Below are 13,215 nucleotides of genomic sequence, written 5' to 3' on the forward strand. Positions count from 1 at the left end.
ATTAATTAGAGTGAATACCCCACCTGACCCCTCACAATTACCTCGAAAGGACAACGAGGTCTCCAAGAAAAAAAAACATCCAATCCGGCTCTTGGTTTTATTTTTTTTTGGGACTGATTAGCCCTGTGCCAAAAAAAACAACATTGACTTTTTTTTGGCACAGGAGCTTCGTTGTCCTTTCAAGGTAATTGTCAGGAGTCGGGTTGGAGTTTTTTTTTGTCAAAGGCCTCATTGTCTTTCGAGATAATTGTTAGGGACTGTTTTAGGTTTTTCTCTATTAATTATTATTCATACCTGCCAAGTGAAGTGACAACACAGCATGAGAAATTCTTAGGCGTTTCTAATAGCAAGTCAGTGCTTTTGCTCTTGTGAATAACTAGAGTGAGATTCGCCCGTTAGTCTAATAAGTATTATATTGTTTAAAAATTAATTAAAATATATATAAATTAATATTAAATTTGATGTATTTTTATTTAAAATATTTTGTAATATAAAATTTTTTTATATTAAAGTTGTGTAAGGTTATATCTTTATTTGTTGATTTTATTTTCACATTTGTTTTAATAAAATATAGTAAAAAATTAGTAAATAAACTTGTTAATGTTTAATTTTTAGTTATTGCAAAAAGCAACCAATAGCATATTGAGATAAGTATAATTATAAAGATCTTAAAATATACATATGTAAAGTATTAATAATGAAAAAAAAAGTATAAATAGTTGTTATGTAGGTACCTGAAATAGATGGATTGGACTAGGACAGAAGGCCCAAATGGAGGAGGAAGGTGGTTTCTGGCTTGTAGCGCGAGAGCCTCCGTTCGAAGTGATTCGTACGCGTGGCAGTAAATGGGGGGGTGGTACCTGCAAAGACACTCTAATTCCTAAGTCAGCAAAGGGTTAAACAGGTTTTAGTGTATTGGAACTTAGGTTTACCTAAGTGTGTCAGTGTATCTATAGTAGGAATCCAATAACTACCGTTGGAGTCATTCCATCTTTGATGGTGGATAACCTTTCCTTTATCTTAGGGTTGTTGTGATATCTCCTCCAGAAGTAGGTAAGAGATTTTAGGAAGCAGTTATGTTTGTGGATAAACGTGGACTGTCTGCTTGGGGTTGGCTCCGATCTCTTTGAGGAGGTCAGACACGCAGTGAAGGCCAATCTTTTAGATTGGACCTCACAGCTTACTTTGGGTCTGTCTTATTGCTACTTGGATAGGGTATGAACAATAGTAAAAGTAATAAAAGTGTTTTTCTTTTCATAAATTTTGTTTTAAAAATACAATAAGTATTTTTGTTTTATATCTTATCATCTAATATAATTATTTTTAAGCAGATAAATTATTCTTCATTTATTGGTATAAATATTTTTTATAAACAAATTACGTAAATTTTGATAAATCAATTATCTGCTTGTTTGGCAATACTGTTTAAAAAAATTGTTTCATTGTGTAACTTTGAGATGCTTTATAGTTCAGAAATAATTAAAAAAAAAAATTAGAGTTAAAAAAAATTGATTGAGAATGAAATCACAGTGGATTAGTAGTAAGAGTCATATGTAGAATATGTAAATAGATAAAATAGCATGAAATTTAAATATTTATAATTTAAAATTTATTATGATTGATATTATTATTATGATATTTTTATGTAGATATTTATTATATTTAGTTAGTGTTTTATATTTTTATTGACTATTAATATGTAATAAATTAATTAATAATGGGGAGTTATAGTTTTAATTAGTTGTGACGGTTGTAGTCCATAGTGCATATCCATTAAAAAAGAGAAATAGAAAAACTTATGGTAATAAAAAATTCACTATTAAATACAAATAAATAATAAATTAAAAATGATATTCAAGAACAACACAAGAATATTAAAAAATAAATTCAAAATCTTATAAAACAGCTTATTATTTTTATTTTTAAAATATTTTACTAAAAATTGATTAATTAGTTAATTTTTAAATTTATTAAAAATTAATTAAATATAAAAAGAAAAAAGAAACTAAGTCGCGCCAGGTAGGGGTCGAACCTACGACTTTCTGCTTAGGAAACAGACGCTCTATCCACTGAGCTACAGGCGCTTCACGAACTGAAGCACTCAATTTACTTTACTACTTTCTTTTTAAGAAATTTGAAATTCCCGCCGAACTCCTCTTCTTCGAGAAGGAGCTGCAAAGGGGTATTCATTATTCACAATTGTTGCAGAGAGAGAGAGAAACGAAGAAGAAGACGATGTCGGAGGATGCAATATGGAAATTCTGCAACGCGCTGGCATCATTCTGCAACCATCTTCAGTCCAATTCCGATGCTCTCAAATTATCTATAGATCGCCGCCCCATTCCTCTCGGTAAATCTTTCTCACAAAATTCAAATTCAAATCAATCTCCAACCATCTCAGCACTTGAAATTTGTAATTTCAATTGCACTGTTCATCGCAGATTCTGCATCTTCCACCTTCGTTCAATCTCTTAACCGCCGCGTATCCACCTCTGCCGCCGACCTCGAGCTCCTGGATTCGATGTCGTTCGGCACCGTCTCCTTCGAAGAGCTGTTAGGTCACTGCAACGAACTCTATAAGAAAAACCACTCCGATCTACTTGAACTCGAAGATCGTCTCAAGAGCAGCTACGGCTACGTTCCAGGTGCTTCTTACTTCCTCTTCTCGCTCCTCTTTCCATTTTTACTTTGCATTTTTTTCCTTCCTTTGTTTTGTTGGATTGAGAATTTTCCATTTTCGGGAATTAGCTCCAGATTTTGAGGATGAAGAGGATGATGAAGAAGAAGAAGGAGAGATTTTAGCTCCTGTGCCGGATTCTAGCTTCAACGAAGATGATTTGTATCCTTCTCCGATTTTTGGCTCCTGGACAATTTTTAACATAGAACTGAAAAAAATGAAAATAAAAAATTCTGTAGATGAAATAGTGAAGTTATGTTGATCTGCCACCCTGAATGATACCAAAATCAATTCACATATGATTGTGTTTTACATTTTTCATCCATTTGATTTATTTCTGTACTTTGTTTTCAGAAATTCTGTATTGAAGCTATGAAAACTGAAAAGATTAGATGACGATACGATATTTTCATCCCGTTTGATTTTATTGGTGTCTGTCCCTTAATCTAATTCTCTTCAGATTTGATGAATCTATGAGTTTGAAACAACTTGGACTCTCAGATGCTTGTCTGGCCACGTTAGCATCTGGAGGTTAGTGATACTGATATGCCACTTGCCTCCATTGGCATTCTTGTTGGTTGTGAGAATTTCATGCATATGTTTTGGTTCCAATATTCTTCATTTTCTGGTTAAAAGGGGTGTCACTTGATCTGGTCTTGTGGTCATGTTGATGTTGATTTCATGAAAACAAAACTTTTGCTTTGATTAATTGTTTGTTACTAACTCTATTTGTACCACTATCTTATTTTCTTGCACCGGTGCTGCTGATTTATTTCCACAAGAACCTGAGAAGTAAGTTAAAAGTTGTGAATATTATTTCCACATTTCTGTAGATGATTGCTGCAAGTTTCTCATTTTCTGAGCAATGGTTGAACAGGGAACAAGAGTTTAAGCAGCAGCAGCAACCTGTTGTAGACAAAATAGTGGCATCTGAGGGGAGGAATTTCTTATCTGATGGTAATAGTTTTCTTTCTTGCTTCAATACTTCAAATCCCACCATAAGCCACAAAGAGATTTTTTTTTTATGTATTATTTTTAAACTAAATTTAGAGGCAAACAAGGAGAATTTAGAGTCAGCTGAACCTTCCAGCTCTCTTATAAAGATATCGGAAAGAGAATTTGAATGTCTTCCTGGCTACATGAAGGGTCTAGCGACATGGGAGGTGAGGTTCTTTGTGTCTAACTAGATGTTTCTTTACAATTTACATGGATTATCTTCTTTAGTGTTCTTTAAACTCTAGTAATTTGTCTGTCTTCACAGTCGTATGTGCATATACTTGATCTATTTAACACTTTTTTTTGGGGTTCTTTGTTCAACTTGATCTCCTAGGATTTAGTTGTAGCTGTTGATAAAATCAATTCAAGCCTCAGGAAGAAAACCAATGGAGGCAACTACTTCCGGCAAGATGAAATCCCTTCATTTGATTTAGGTAGTCAAACTGTTACATCTCTGCCCTTATCTGTTTTTTCTTTTTCTTATTGAACCCATTAAAATGCATTAGCCTTTCCATAAAATCCGTTATCATAAATTTATATTAACATTTTCCACCAACATTGTATTTTATTTTTTTTTCGCTTTTCAGGTCCTAAAGCAAGATCATATTTGCTGGTTTTGGTGCGCATGAACCGGTTGGTTGTTGAAACAATTGATGGAATACTATCGTACAGAGTATTGTAGATGTGAAAACCAATGAAGAACTGTGTTTCATGAAGAGGACAGGAAGAAAGCACATAGCTAGTTATAAAAGTCTGGTAATTTCAATGAACTGTCTTTGAGGTTTTAAATTCTGTGATCCATTCCCATTTGAAGCTTGAGTGTAAAATCTGCATATACCTTCTCTTTGTAACGATAAAGGTATTTGTAGCTATTTGTTATTGAACATTGTTAATAACAGAAGTCGATAGGATTAGAAAGCATTTATATGAGAAAGCTCATCACCTTTTAGTTTTTGTGCCTATTAATACACTAGTAAATTAATTGAGCTGTGTCATTTTTTCCTGTTTTTAATACCAGATGCAATATTTATCTTATAAATATAATAGATTGATACATAAGCAGAACGAAATTATTGTGTATGGTGGGTGCAATATGGAAGTAATTAAGATATGACATAACCATAACCATAACCATAACCCAGTTCCTTATCCATGTCCTTTTCTTCAAATCCCATTTGTACCTCTGCCATTGCCAAGTCTCTCTTTGCCAACTCAAGATCGATTTCTGTCACAGCCATTTTGGCTTTGAGCATCTTCATCTCAATCTCCAAACCAATCACATTCTCCTTTAGGGTCTTCACTCTTTCCAAGTAGGCTTTCATGTCCAATGCAGATTCAACATGGGGCTCCAACCAACTCAGCTCGAATCCGAACAACTGAAGCTCCTCCCAAAGACATTGGAGTTTGTTGAATGCATTCTCGTCCATGTCCTTTGCCTTTGTTGTCTTGAGGAAATGTAGAACTTGACCTAATGCTATGAATGCCCATTGAATGAATTTCGGACTCTTTCTCATTTGGCTTTGGATCAGCGAAGGGTGCCATGAACATACCTCTTCCAACAAGGGAACATAAGCTTTTTCTTCTTCTCCTAAGCTTTTCACATCTAGAATCTCACTAAGAGTAGTAGTGTTTAAGGGCACTACTAAAGGTTCATCATCACATATAATAGTAGGATATAATAGAGGTGGTGCTGTAGGCACATAGTGTACTACATCATCTGAATTAGGTTGTAATGTTGTTATTCCATTAACATCATCTTCTTGGGTTGTGGTTGAAGTTGAACGGCTCAGTGTCTCATTTGAAGTTTGATTATTAGAGTGATGAGTAGATGATGAGACATTATTATTAATATTAAAAATGTTGGTGTCAAATGCAACATCGGAGACAGAGATTCGGACTTCAATGATGCAAACATTGTTGAGGAGATATCCTTGTTTAGGATCATAGAAGTCATTCAGAGCCACAAAGCTTGAACCCCAGCTACGGTATCCAGCATTGAACTTCTGTTGTGTCTCTGCACAATATTATATATTATTGCAAACATTAGAAATTAAATACATTTTAATATGAATTTAATTTTGATCCTATAAAATAGTTTTACAAGTAAATCTAATTGTATAACCACGTATCAGCAAAAATAACTACTTTTTACATTAACTGAATGGTCATCTAAAAAAATTACACGATTGTTGTAAAATGTCTTACGTTGTTAATATATCAAAATTAAACTCTTCTAATATTTCATATAAAGATGATAATTAAAAACTATAAGAAGATTTAATATATTTAATTAAGTTATTTAATACAATATATATTTTATTTTACATAATGTTTGTATACCAAGATATTTTCACGTGAAAAGTCAACTCATAATTATGTTTACATACACCGCAATTTTCTTTTAGAAATGAATTAAGGGTATGCGTGCAAATTCTATTTGCTTATTAGCTAGCTGAAAAACACTCGTAACAAATTAAAGGGGAAAGATCTAATGATCTATGGTGTCGCACTATATTTTTTCGAACTTGTTTTTACATACCTTAATATGTAGAGGGAAGAAATTAAGATAAGAGGAGTAAGTTTCATAAGAGAAGTAAAAATGTTTCTTTTTATTTTATTTTATATAAAAAGTTGTTAATTAATCCATGAACTGCTTATTTAGTTATCAATATATGATTAGTATTCTCCTTTCTATTCGGCTATTCCTTTTTGTCATCTTTTTAAAATGTGCTAAATAATTTATTCTAATTGTATTATTATATTCAAAATCAATTAGATAATATTATTTTAGATAAAAAAAAAAATTAATAGTGAATAATATCTTGAAATGTTACTATTTTATTGGATGAGTATATCTACATGGTATTTTATAAGATGAATATTAGATGATTTAATATACGAATTTAATTTTGATATACCATCAATGTAAAATAGTTTTATACGTATATTAAATTATGTGATATCACATTAGTAAAAATAATAATCTTTTATATTGACCACATGAATGGTTATTCAAAAAAACAGATGTAAATATACCACAGGATCAATGTATCAAAATTAAACTATGATTCATTGAATTTTTTGATATTTATGCGTCTACATTTTAGCTATTATTTTTATGTGAGTACTCTTTGTTCTACAAATTAAATAGTCAATATTCTCTTAAATTAACATCATTGAAATGACATAAATTATGAACGGTGATAGAGAAGACACAATAATATAATTACTTTTTTACTTTGAAACACCCAAAATAAAATTATTTGTGAACACTCAGCCCCCCTCTCCCCCTCCCCCCAACAAAAAGACGTTTCACCAAATACAACAATTTTGGTTTTGAAAAATCATATAGAAATGTTGGTTAGAATTTACAACATTCATTAATTGTTTCAATAATTAATAAATACTAAATAAAGTAAGTTCTGGATATTTTTTTGTCTTCCTAGTATTACCGTAAATCATAATATGAATTCTGATTCAAGGTTAATAATCATAACAAGAGTGACATATAAAGAAAGAAAATTAAAAGTAATTGATTAATGTAACATGCATACCTCTTACAACTGACTTTTGGGGATCCATGTGATTAATTAGAGCTAAACTGAAATATGCATATTTGCTCCATCCAAATGATGGTACAGAACCTCCAACCTTCAAATACAACGATAAATACTCCATACCTTTTGCTTTTTCTATTCGATGCACATGTATCTGCCTGAGATTAACAAAAAATATCAACATTTCTCTAAATTGAGTTACCTATATAATATCTCCAATTAAATAAAACTATATGGTTTAATTACTCTGTTGGTCCTTATAGTTTCGCAAAATTTTTAATTAGGTCTCTATATTTTTTTTCTTTTAATCGAGTCCTTATACCAATTTTTTTTAATTGGGTCTCTACACTTTTTTTTTCCTTTTATTTAGGTCCATGTACCAAATTTTTTTTAGTTAGATTATAAAATTAAGCCAATTACTACTAAAAAAGACTTAATTAAAAAAGAATTGGTGCAAGGACCCAATTAAAAAGAAAAAAGTATAGGGACCTAATTAAAAATTTCAAGAAATTATAAAAACCAACAGAGTAATTAAACCAAACTATATATATATATATATGAACCATATGTAACAATTAACAAGTATCTATTACCATTTACAACCACCAACTTGGAAGGACTTGGATCGTAGCTTCTTGGTGTTCTTCTTTGAGAAACTTTCAATTACCCATGTGAACTTCTCAATCTCCTTTCCTTGCTGATAATTCTCCATAATCCCAATAGCTATCAACAAATCAATAAAAGTCAACTAAATTGGGCCTATGAAATAATTGATGAACCTCAAACGAATTTAAAGGTTTCATAATCCGAAGTATTACTTCAATGAAATTTCTGAGAAAAGTGCTTCCAATATTATGGAAGTTGCCTATATATATTTCTAGCATTAGTTTAATTGTTTTGACTTGAGAGAAAATATATCTTAATCAATTAGAATTATATGTGCATAAATTAAAATGAAGAGTAGGTGCTGAATTAATTGTTTTGCACCACAAAAGTCATACTAGTACTATTATATGTCATTTAAGTATATTTGAATTTGAATGCTACTACCTCAGTATTACCTTCATTTATAAAAAGTCTACTTATCGGTTGGACATGGATATGAGATGAGTAATTCTATTTATGCACAAAAGATAACTTAGGAAGGATAACATTTATTTGATGAACAAAGCTAAACTAAGATAAAGAAATACAAATTTGTTCAAATTCACATTTTAGAATAATCACATGACATGATTATCAGTTAATGAATATCATGATTTTTATTGAGAGTTCCTCATAGCAGTTGTTGGACCAAGTCAAATTATACATAACCAACCAAGAATGTTCATAATAATTGGAAGATTATTTTTATGCTTGTCATTATAAATACTAGAATGAGACAGTAAATTAAAAATTGTTATATTTTGTAGAAATAAATTAAATATGTGTAAATTAAAGTTAAATTTAAAAGGTGTTTTATTTAAAATAATTTATAGTACAAAAGATTTGGATGTTAGGAGTTGTACAAAGTGACATTTTTATTTGGTGGTTTAATTTTTACATTTATTTTAGTTGATGGACTTAGTCTTCTTATGTAGCGCTCGTCTTCTTTTTTCTTTATTGGTTGTTGTTAGAGTTGTTACTTTTTTTCTGTCGTAGATTCTTGTGAAGGCATGTTCTTTATGAATTGTTGAATTGGATGCACTTTCTATTGTGTTGTTTGTTCCATCTTTGCATGTATGTTCTTTTTCCGAAGATATGTCTTAAATTTGTATAGTTTTCTTTCTTCTTAATCTCTTAATGGAGTGGTACTTCAATGCCATTACTTTTCTAGAGTGTCATTAGATTTGAAGCAATTGTGCCCAATAATTTTTTTGCTTCGCCATGAAATAGTACAAAAGTATATAGAGTTACCTTATTGTTGGATATTGTAGAGTTTGATTACATGTGCCACAAATGTAGTTGTTTTTTTTATATGCTTTTTTCGGACACTTTTCACATTCAACACAGTTTCATACAAATTTGTCATCAATTTCGTTTATAGTTGCTAAAATTGTGAAGATCTTTTCCTATTCCAATATTCAATTTATGTATTCATTAGGTATACGGTATTTGAGTAAGTATGAATGTATGATGCATGTTGTGAGTGTTTTTTTTGTCATACCAGATCATCAGATTCTCGTTGCATGGCTATTAGATCTTGGATAGTTATTCGATTTCTAATCATTTTGCCTTGAAAGAATGATGCTCCATTGAATAAGTTGAGATGTCTAATTCAAAAATAAATTTTTTGTATTAAATTTGATGTTATTTGAAAGAACAGTGCTAAGAGACTTATATAAGTAGTTCAAATAGTATGGAATTTGAATACTTGTAACGTAAAATTTATTATAATTAATAATATTATTATGACATTTGTAGTATGAATATTTATTACCTTTAGTAAGTTAATAAATTAATTGTTGGGATTATAATTGTTTATAACGGTAAGATATAATAAATATAGGAATATGGATTCAATGTATTTATACGTTAAAAATTTATTGTATTGTATTTTTTAGTTTTCTTTTTTGTATATTTTATTTTTTGTTGATTTGAAAATAATAGTTGATTTGACAAGTTTTGAGTAGTTGATTCTAACATTTTGCCAAATAAGCAATGTTGCTGCTGACATGGCGTTAGTAGAAGAAGAGAAATAGCTTCAAAGTAATGTGAGTAAACTTATGTATCTACTTTTATTTATTAAGAATAGATTGTCCTGTGTATTTTTCAGCATGCCAGAGGTAAGTTACATGGTTAATGGTAGTCCGGCTTCTATGGCGGTCCTGTTGACGCAGGAACCACCATAGTCCGGCTTCTAAATTTCGACATTGATTACGCCTGGTGCAAATGGATCCGAATGTAGAAGTCAATCCCATATCATACAATATACAAGGAAATAGGCAGCTAAATTTTCTATCTCCCACCATGATTTGGGACTAAAAGTGGATGAATAAGGAATGAAGAGGGTCCAAATAACACTATTGTTTTCCTAAAACATGGAATAGCCTAACACATCATTCATATCTATCTCTTTGTAACCTTTTCTTGCCTCAGCCAAAGCTTTCCTTGCTTCCACAAACTCAGCTTCTGCAGCAGCAAGTTCTCCCCTCAGATTCTTCATCTTGATCTCAATGGCAACCACATTGTCCCTTAAATCATCCATACCCGCTGCTCTTTCCAAATGAGACTTCATTCCCAGTGCAGATTGAACATAAGGCTCCAACCAAGTTAAGTTGAATCCTGAGGACCTAACAAGCTCCTCCCATAAACCTTTCAGATAATTACATCCATCTTCATCCATGTCCTTCACCTTGCTTGTCTTGAGGAAATGCAGAACTTGGCCTAAAGATGTGAATGCCCATATTTTGAATCGTTCGCTTCGGTTCCTCTGGCTCTGTATTAGATCAGGATGCCACATGCAGGCATCTTCCACCAATGGAAAAAAAGATGCTTCTTCTTTACCCAAACTGTCCAAATTTATGATGTCCTTTAGTGTTAAATCTGAACATTCATCTTCATCTTCGGTTCGACTAGACCTGCAGGTCGCGGAAGTAAGTGTCTCGCTCCCATCTGTTGATTCTGTTTCTTGATCATCAAGCAAGATAGAGATAGAGTCACTTGCTGGACTAATGCTACTACTGGTTTTTCTTAATTTGATAGCATGAGGCGGAACATCGGAGACACAAACATGAGCTTCAATGATACATGTGTTATTGACTAGATACCCTTGGTTAGGATCATAGAAGTCACTCAGGGTAAGGAATGTTGAGCCCCAACTGCGATTTCCTCCATTGAACTTCTGCTGAGTCTCTGGGGAAATTTTACAAACATCTGGTGTTAAACTTCCATGATCCAATAAAAATAACATCATGAGTGATAGATACATTTTCTGTTGTTGAGTGTACACAAACGAATGAGTCTAGCAAATATTTCTTGTAAGATGACAAATGGCCAATCCCAATTTGAAAAATTGCTTCAACAAAGTTTGGAAATCTAAATGTGAAAAGCTATGTTTAAAAGGTTACATCTCTTCGTGAAGTTGTGACTTATTCAAAAATTGCAACTTATTAAGAGATTGTAACTCATTGAATAGTTATATCTTCTGAAATAAATGTTTTTATTTATAAGTAGGTTGTTGCATGTTGCTTATACTTAGTGCCCATAAATTCTCCTTATCTTATTTTCGGTTTTGTTAGGTAGACAATGATTTTTGTAAACAATGTGAACAATGAGCTCTAGAATTGACCTAATAAAGTAAAAAAATACTCCACCCCCAATTATTTCCTAAACCTTAACCATCTGCACACCCAGTGAATTGAACATCCAGCCATTGTTAATTGTGCATGAGTAAATCGAATTAAAAGAAATAACCATCCAATTAAAAATAATGAACATAATCATCTGCATACCTATTGAATTGAACATCTGACATATCCATTGTTCACATTGTTTAGTATTTTCATTATCTACCTATACTTTTCCTTTTTTACTATTTGTGTAACTCTATCTCAACGCTTTCTTTGTACGTAGAAGAAAGAATAGAAAATATCATTATGTAAATTATCATTTGATATAAGGTTTGACGGTGTGAGTACAAAAACAAGTCAAGTATTCTTCATTGTATCTTGCAAGAAATTCACCAGTAACTCATTTTGCACACCATATTAAACTGGTGGGGACGAATTAAGCCTAAAAAAAAGTGCATGTAGTACGCGCCTTGAAGAGTTGCATTATTATATTCTCTAATCTTTCTTGTTACCGTTTTAGTTCTATTGTTCTATCTCCCAAATCTCAAGTATTCCAACTAAAGGATTCACACTAAATAGCCAAAGTTGTTCCACTCTTAAGTAGGTATATAGTGACAAAGCACATAACATGGATCAAAAAGTTGGACAAGAAAATAAAACAAAGGGATGTGTGTACCCTTTACAATTGACTTGTTGGCATCAACCTGATTTGTAACAACCAACTTGAAATATGTGGTTCTGCTCCAACCATAAGCCGGTAGAGAATCCGCAACCATCAAATACAACGAGAAATGGTTAACGTCCCTCCTTAATGGATACAAACGGATCCTCCTGTTAAGATAATTAAGAAGCACACCATAATTAACGAAATTAAAAGAGTTGTAGTAATTAACATTAAAGAAGTGTACTACTACCATTTATGATGTCCTATACGGAAAGCCTTGGATTGTAGATTCTTGGTGTTCTGTTTAGAGAAGTTTTGGATTTTCCACGTGAATGTCTCAAAACTAATACTCATATTGTGAGTAAGTAAAGGATATGAAAACTGTAAAGGCAAATATGAAAAGAAAGTGGAATGAGAAGAAGGTGAATGGAGAATGGAGAATGGGAATGTAAGTCTAGTCAACCGTGTTGTAACATCATCGTGTAATGTAAGGAATGACGTTTTTTGTAGTAAAATTACATTGAAACTTGAGATTCATGTCTGTCCACAATTAAATGGGACCATTGCTACATCATAAATAGGGTCCAGCAAATGAGATTTTTTTTTTTTAGAATAATTAAAAGAGAAAGGAAATTTCAATGAAGGAACTTGCCGGCTGCAGCATGCTTTAGAAATTACATCAAGCTGATTAACAGTATATTGAAGATCCCAAAAACCTGGAAGAGGAGTAATTCCTATGATGCACAACACGGATACCGACACGGGACACGCTGACACGTAAATTTTAAAATCTTATAAAATACGGAGACACGCATACATATAAAATATAAAATATTTTTTTGTTTTAATAAATAACAATATATACTATATCTAAATTTATTTCAAGAATATATGTTAAGAATAAGACTGAACACGCCAACACGTGATAATATTTAGGTGTGTCCAAGTGTGTCCGGAAAAAAATTTTTTATTTTTTATTAAGATACGGTTGGATACAGCAGACACGTGTATCGGACAAGTGTCGGCGAATGTCGTATCCAAAATGTGTCC

The 13,215-nt window shown here is 31.8% G+C and overlaps 4 protein-coding genes and 1 non-coding gene across 6 annotated transcripts; 2 read left to right on the forward strand and 3 right to left on the reverse strand.

The window, feature by feature from the left end:
• Window positions 1-2,011: 2,011 nt before the first annotated feature.
• Window positions 2,012-2,084, reverse strand: TRNAR-CCU (transfer RNA arginine (anticodon CCU)). Its single transcript has one exon. It is a non-coding gene; the product is annotated as a tRNA-Arg (tRNA).
• Window positions 2,085-2,197: 113 nt separating this feature from the next.
• On the forward strand, window positions 2,198-3,352 carry LOC140173531 (uncharacterized). 2 transcript variants are annotated; one of them, XM_072197788.1, is made up of 4 exons: window positions 2,198-2,350; window positions 2,442-2,645; window positions 2,749-2,839; window positions 3,138-3,352. In XM_072197788.1, the coding sequence occupies exons 1-4, from the start codon at window positions 2,236-2,238 to the stop codon at window positions 3,211-3,213; spliced, it is 486 nt and encodes a 161-aa protein (XP_072053889.1). In that variant the 5' UTR covers window positions 2,198-2,235; the 3' UTR covers window positions 3,214-3,352. The 2 variants fall into 2 exon arrangements, with proteins under 2 accessions (XP_072053889.1, XP_072053890.1); XM_072197789.1 differs by having other exon boundaries at window positions 2,755-2,839.
• Window positions 3,353-3,416: 64 nt separating this feature from the next.
• Window positions 3,417-4,607, forward strand: LOC112755957 (uncharacterized; the record flags this gene model as incomplete). Its single annotated transcript, XM_025804313.3, has 5 exons — window positions 3,417-3,469; window positions 3,555-3,634; window positions 3,728-3,840; window positions 4,008-4,107; window positions 4,261-4,607. Coding segments are annotated over 5 exons (441 nt in total), but the record flags the coding sequence as incomplete, so codon positions are not given.
• Window positions 4,608-4,623: 16 nt separating this feature from the next.
• Window positions 4,624-8,075, reverse strand: LOC112755956 (uncharacterized). Its single transcript, XM_025804312.3, has 3 exons — window positions 7,824-8,075; window positions 7,228-7,388; window positions 4,624-5,687 (listed from the first exon to the last, which is right to left on the reverse strand). Exons 1-3 carry the CDS (start codon window positions 7,940-7,942, stop codon window positions 4,777-4,779), a joined length of 1,191 nt encoding a protein of 396 aa, XP_025660097.1. The 5' UTR covers window positions 7,943-8,075; the 3' UTR covers window positions 4,624-4,776.
• A 1,849-nt stretch (window positions 8,076-9,924) lies between these two features.
• On the reverse strand, window positions 9,925-13,088 carry LOC112755958 (uncharacterized). Its single transcript, XM_025804315.3, has 3 exons — window positions 12,416-13,088; window positions 12,178-12,332; window positions 9,925-11,064 (listed from the first exon to the last, which is right to left on the reverse strand). Exons 1-3 carry the CDS (start codon window positions 12,517-12,519, stop codon window positions 10,244-10,246), a joined length of 1,080 nt encoding a protein of 359 aa, XP_025660100.1. The 5' UTR covers window positions 12,520-13,088; the 3' UTR covers window positions 9,925-10,243.
• Between the last annotated feature and the right edge of the window lie 127 nt (window positions 13,089-13,215).

Source organism: Arachis hypogaea, chromosome 6 (genome assembly GCF_003086295.3).
Source record: "Arachis hypogaea cultivar Tifrunner chromosome 6, arahy.Tifrunner.gnm2.J5K5, whole genome shotgun sequence".
NCBI lineage: Eukaryota > Viridiplantae > Streptophyta > Magnoliopsida > Fabales > Fabaceae > Arachis > Arachis hypogaea.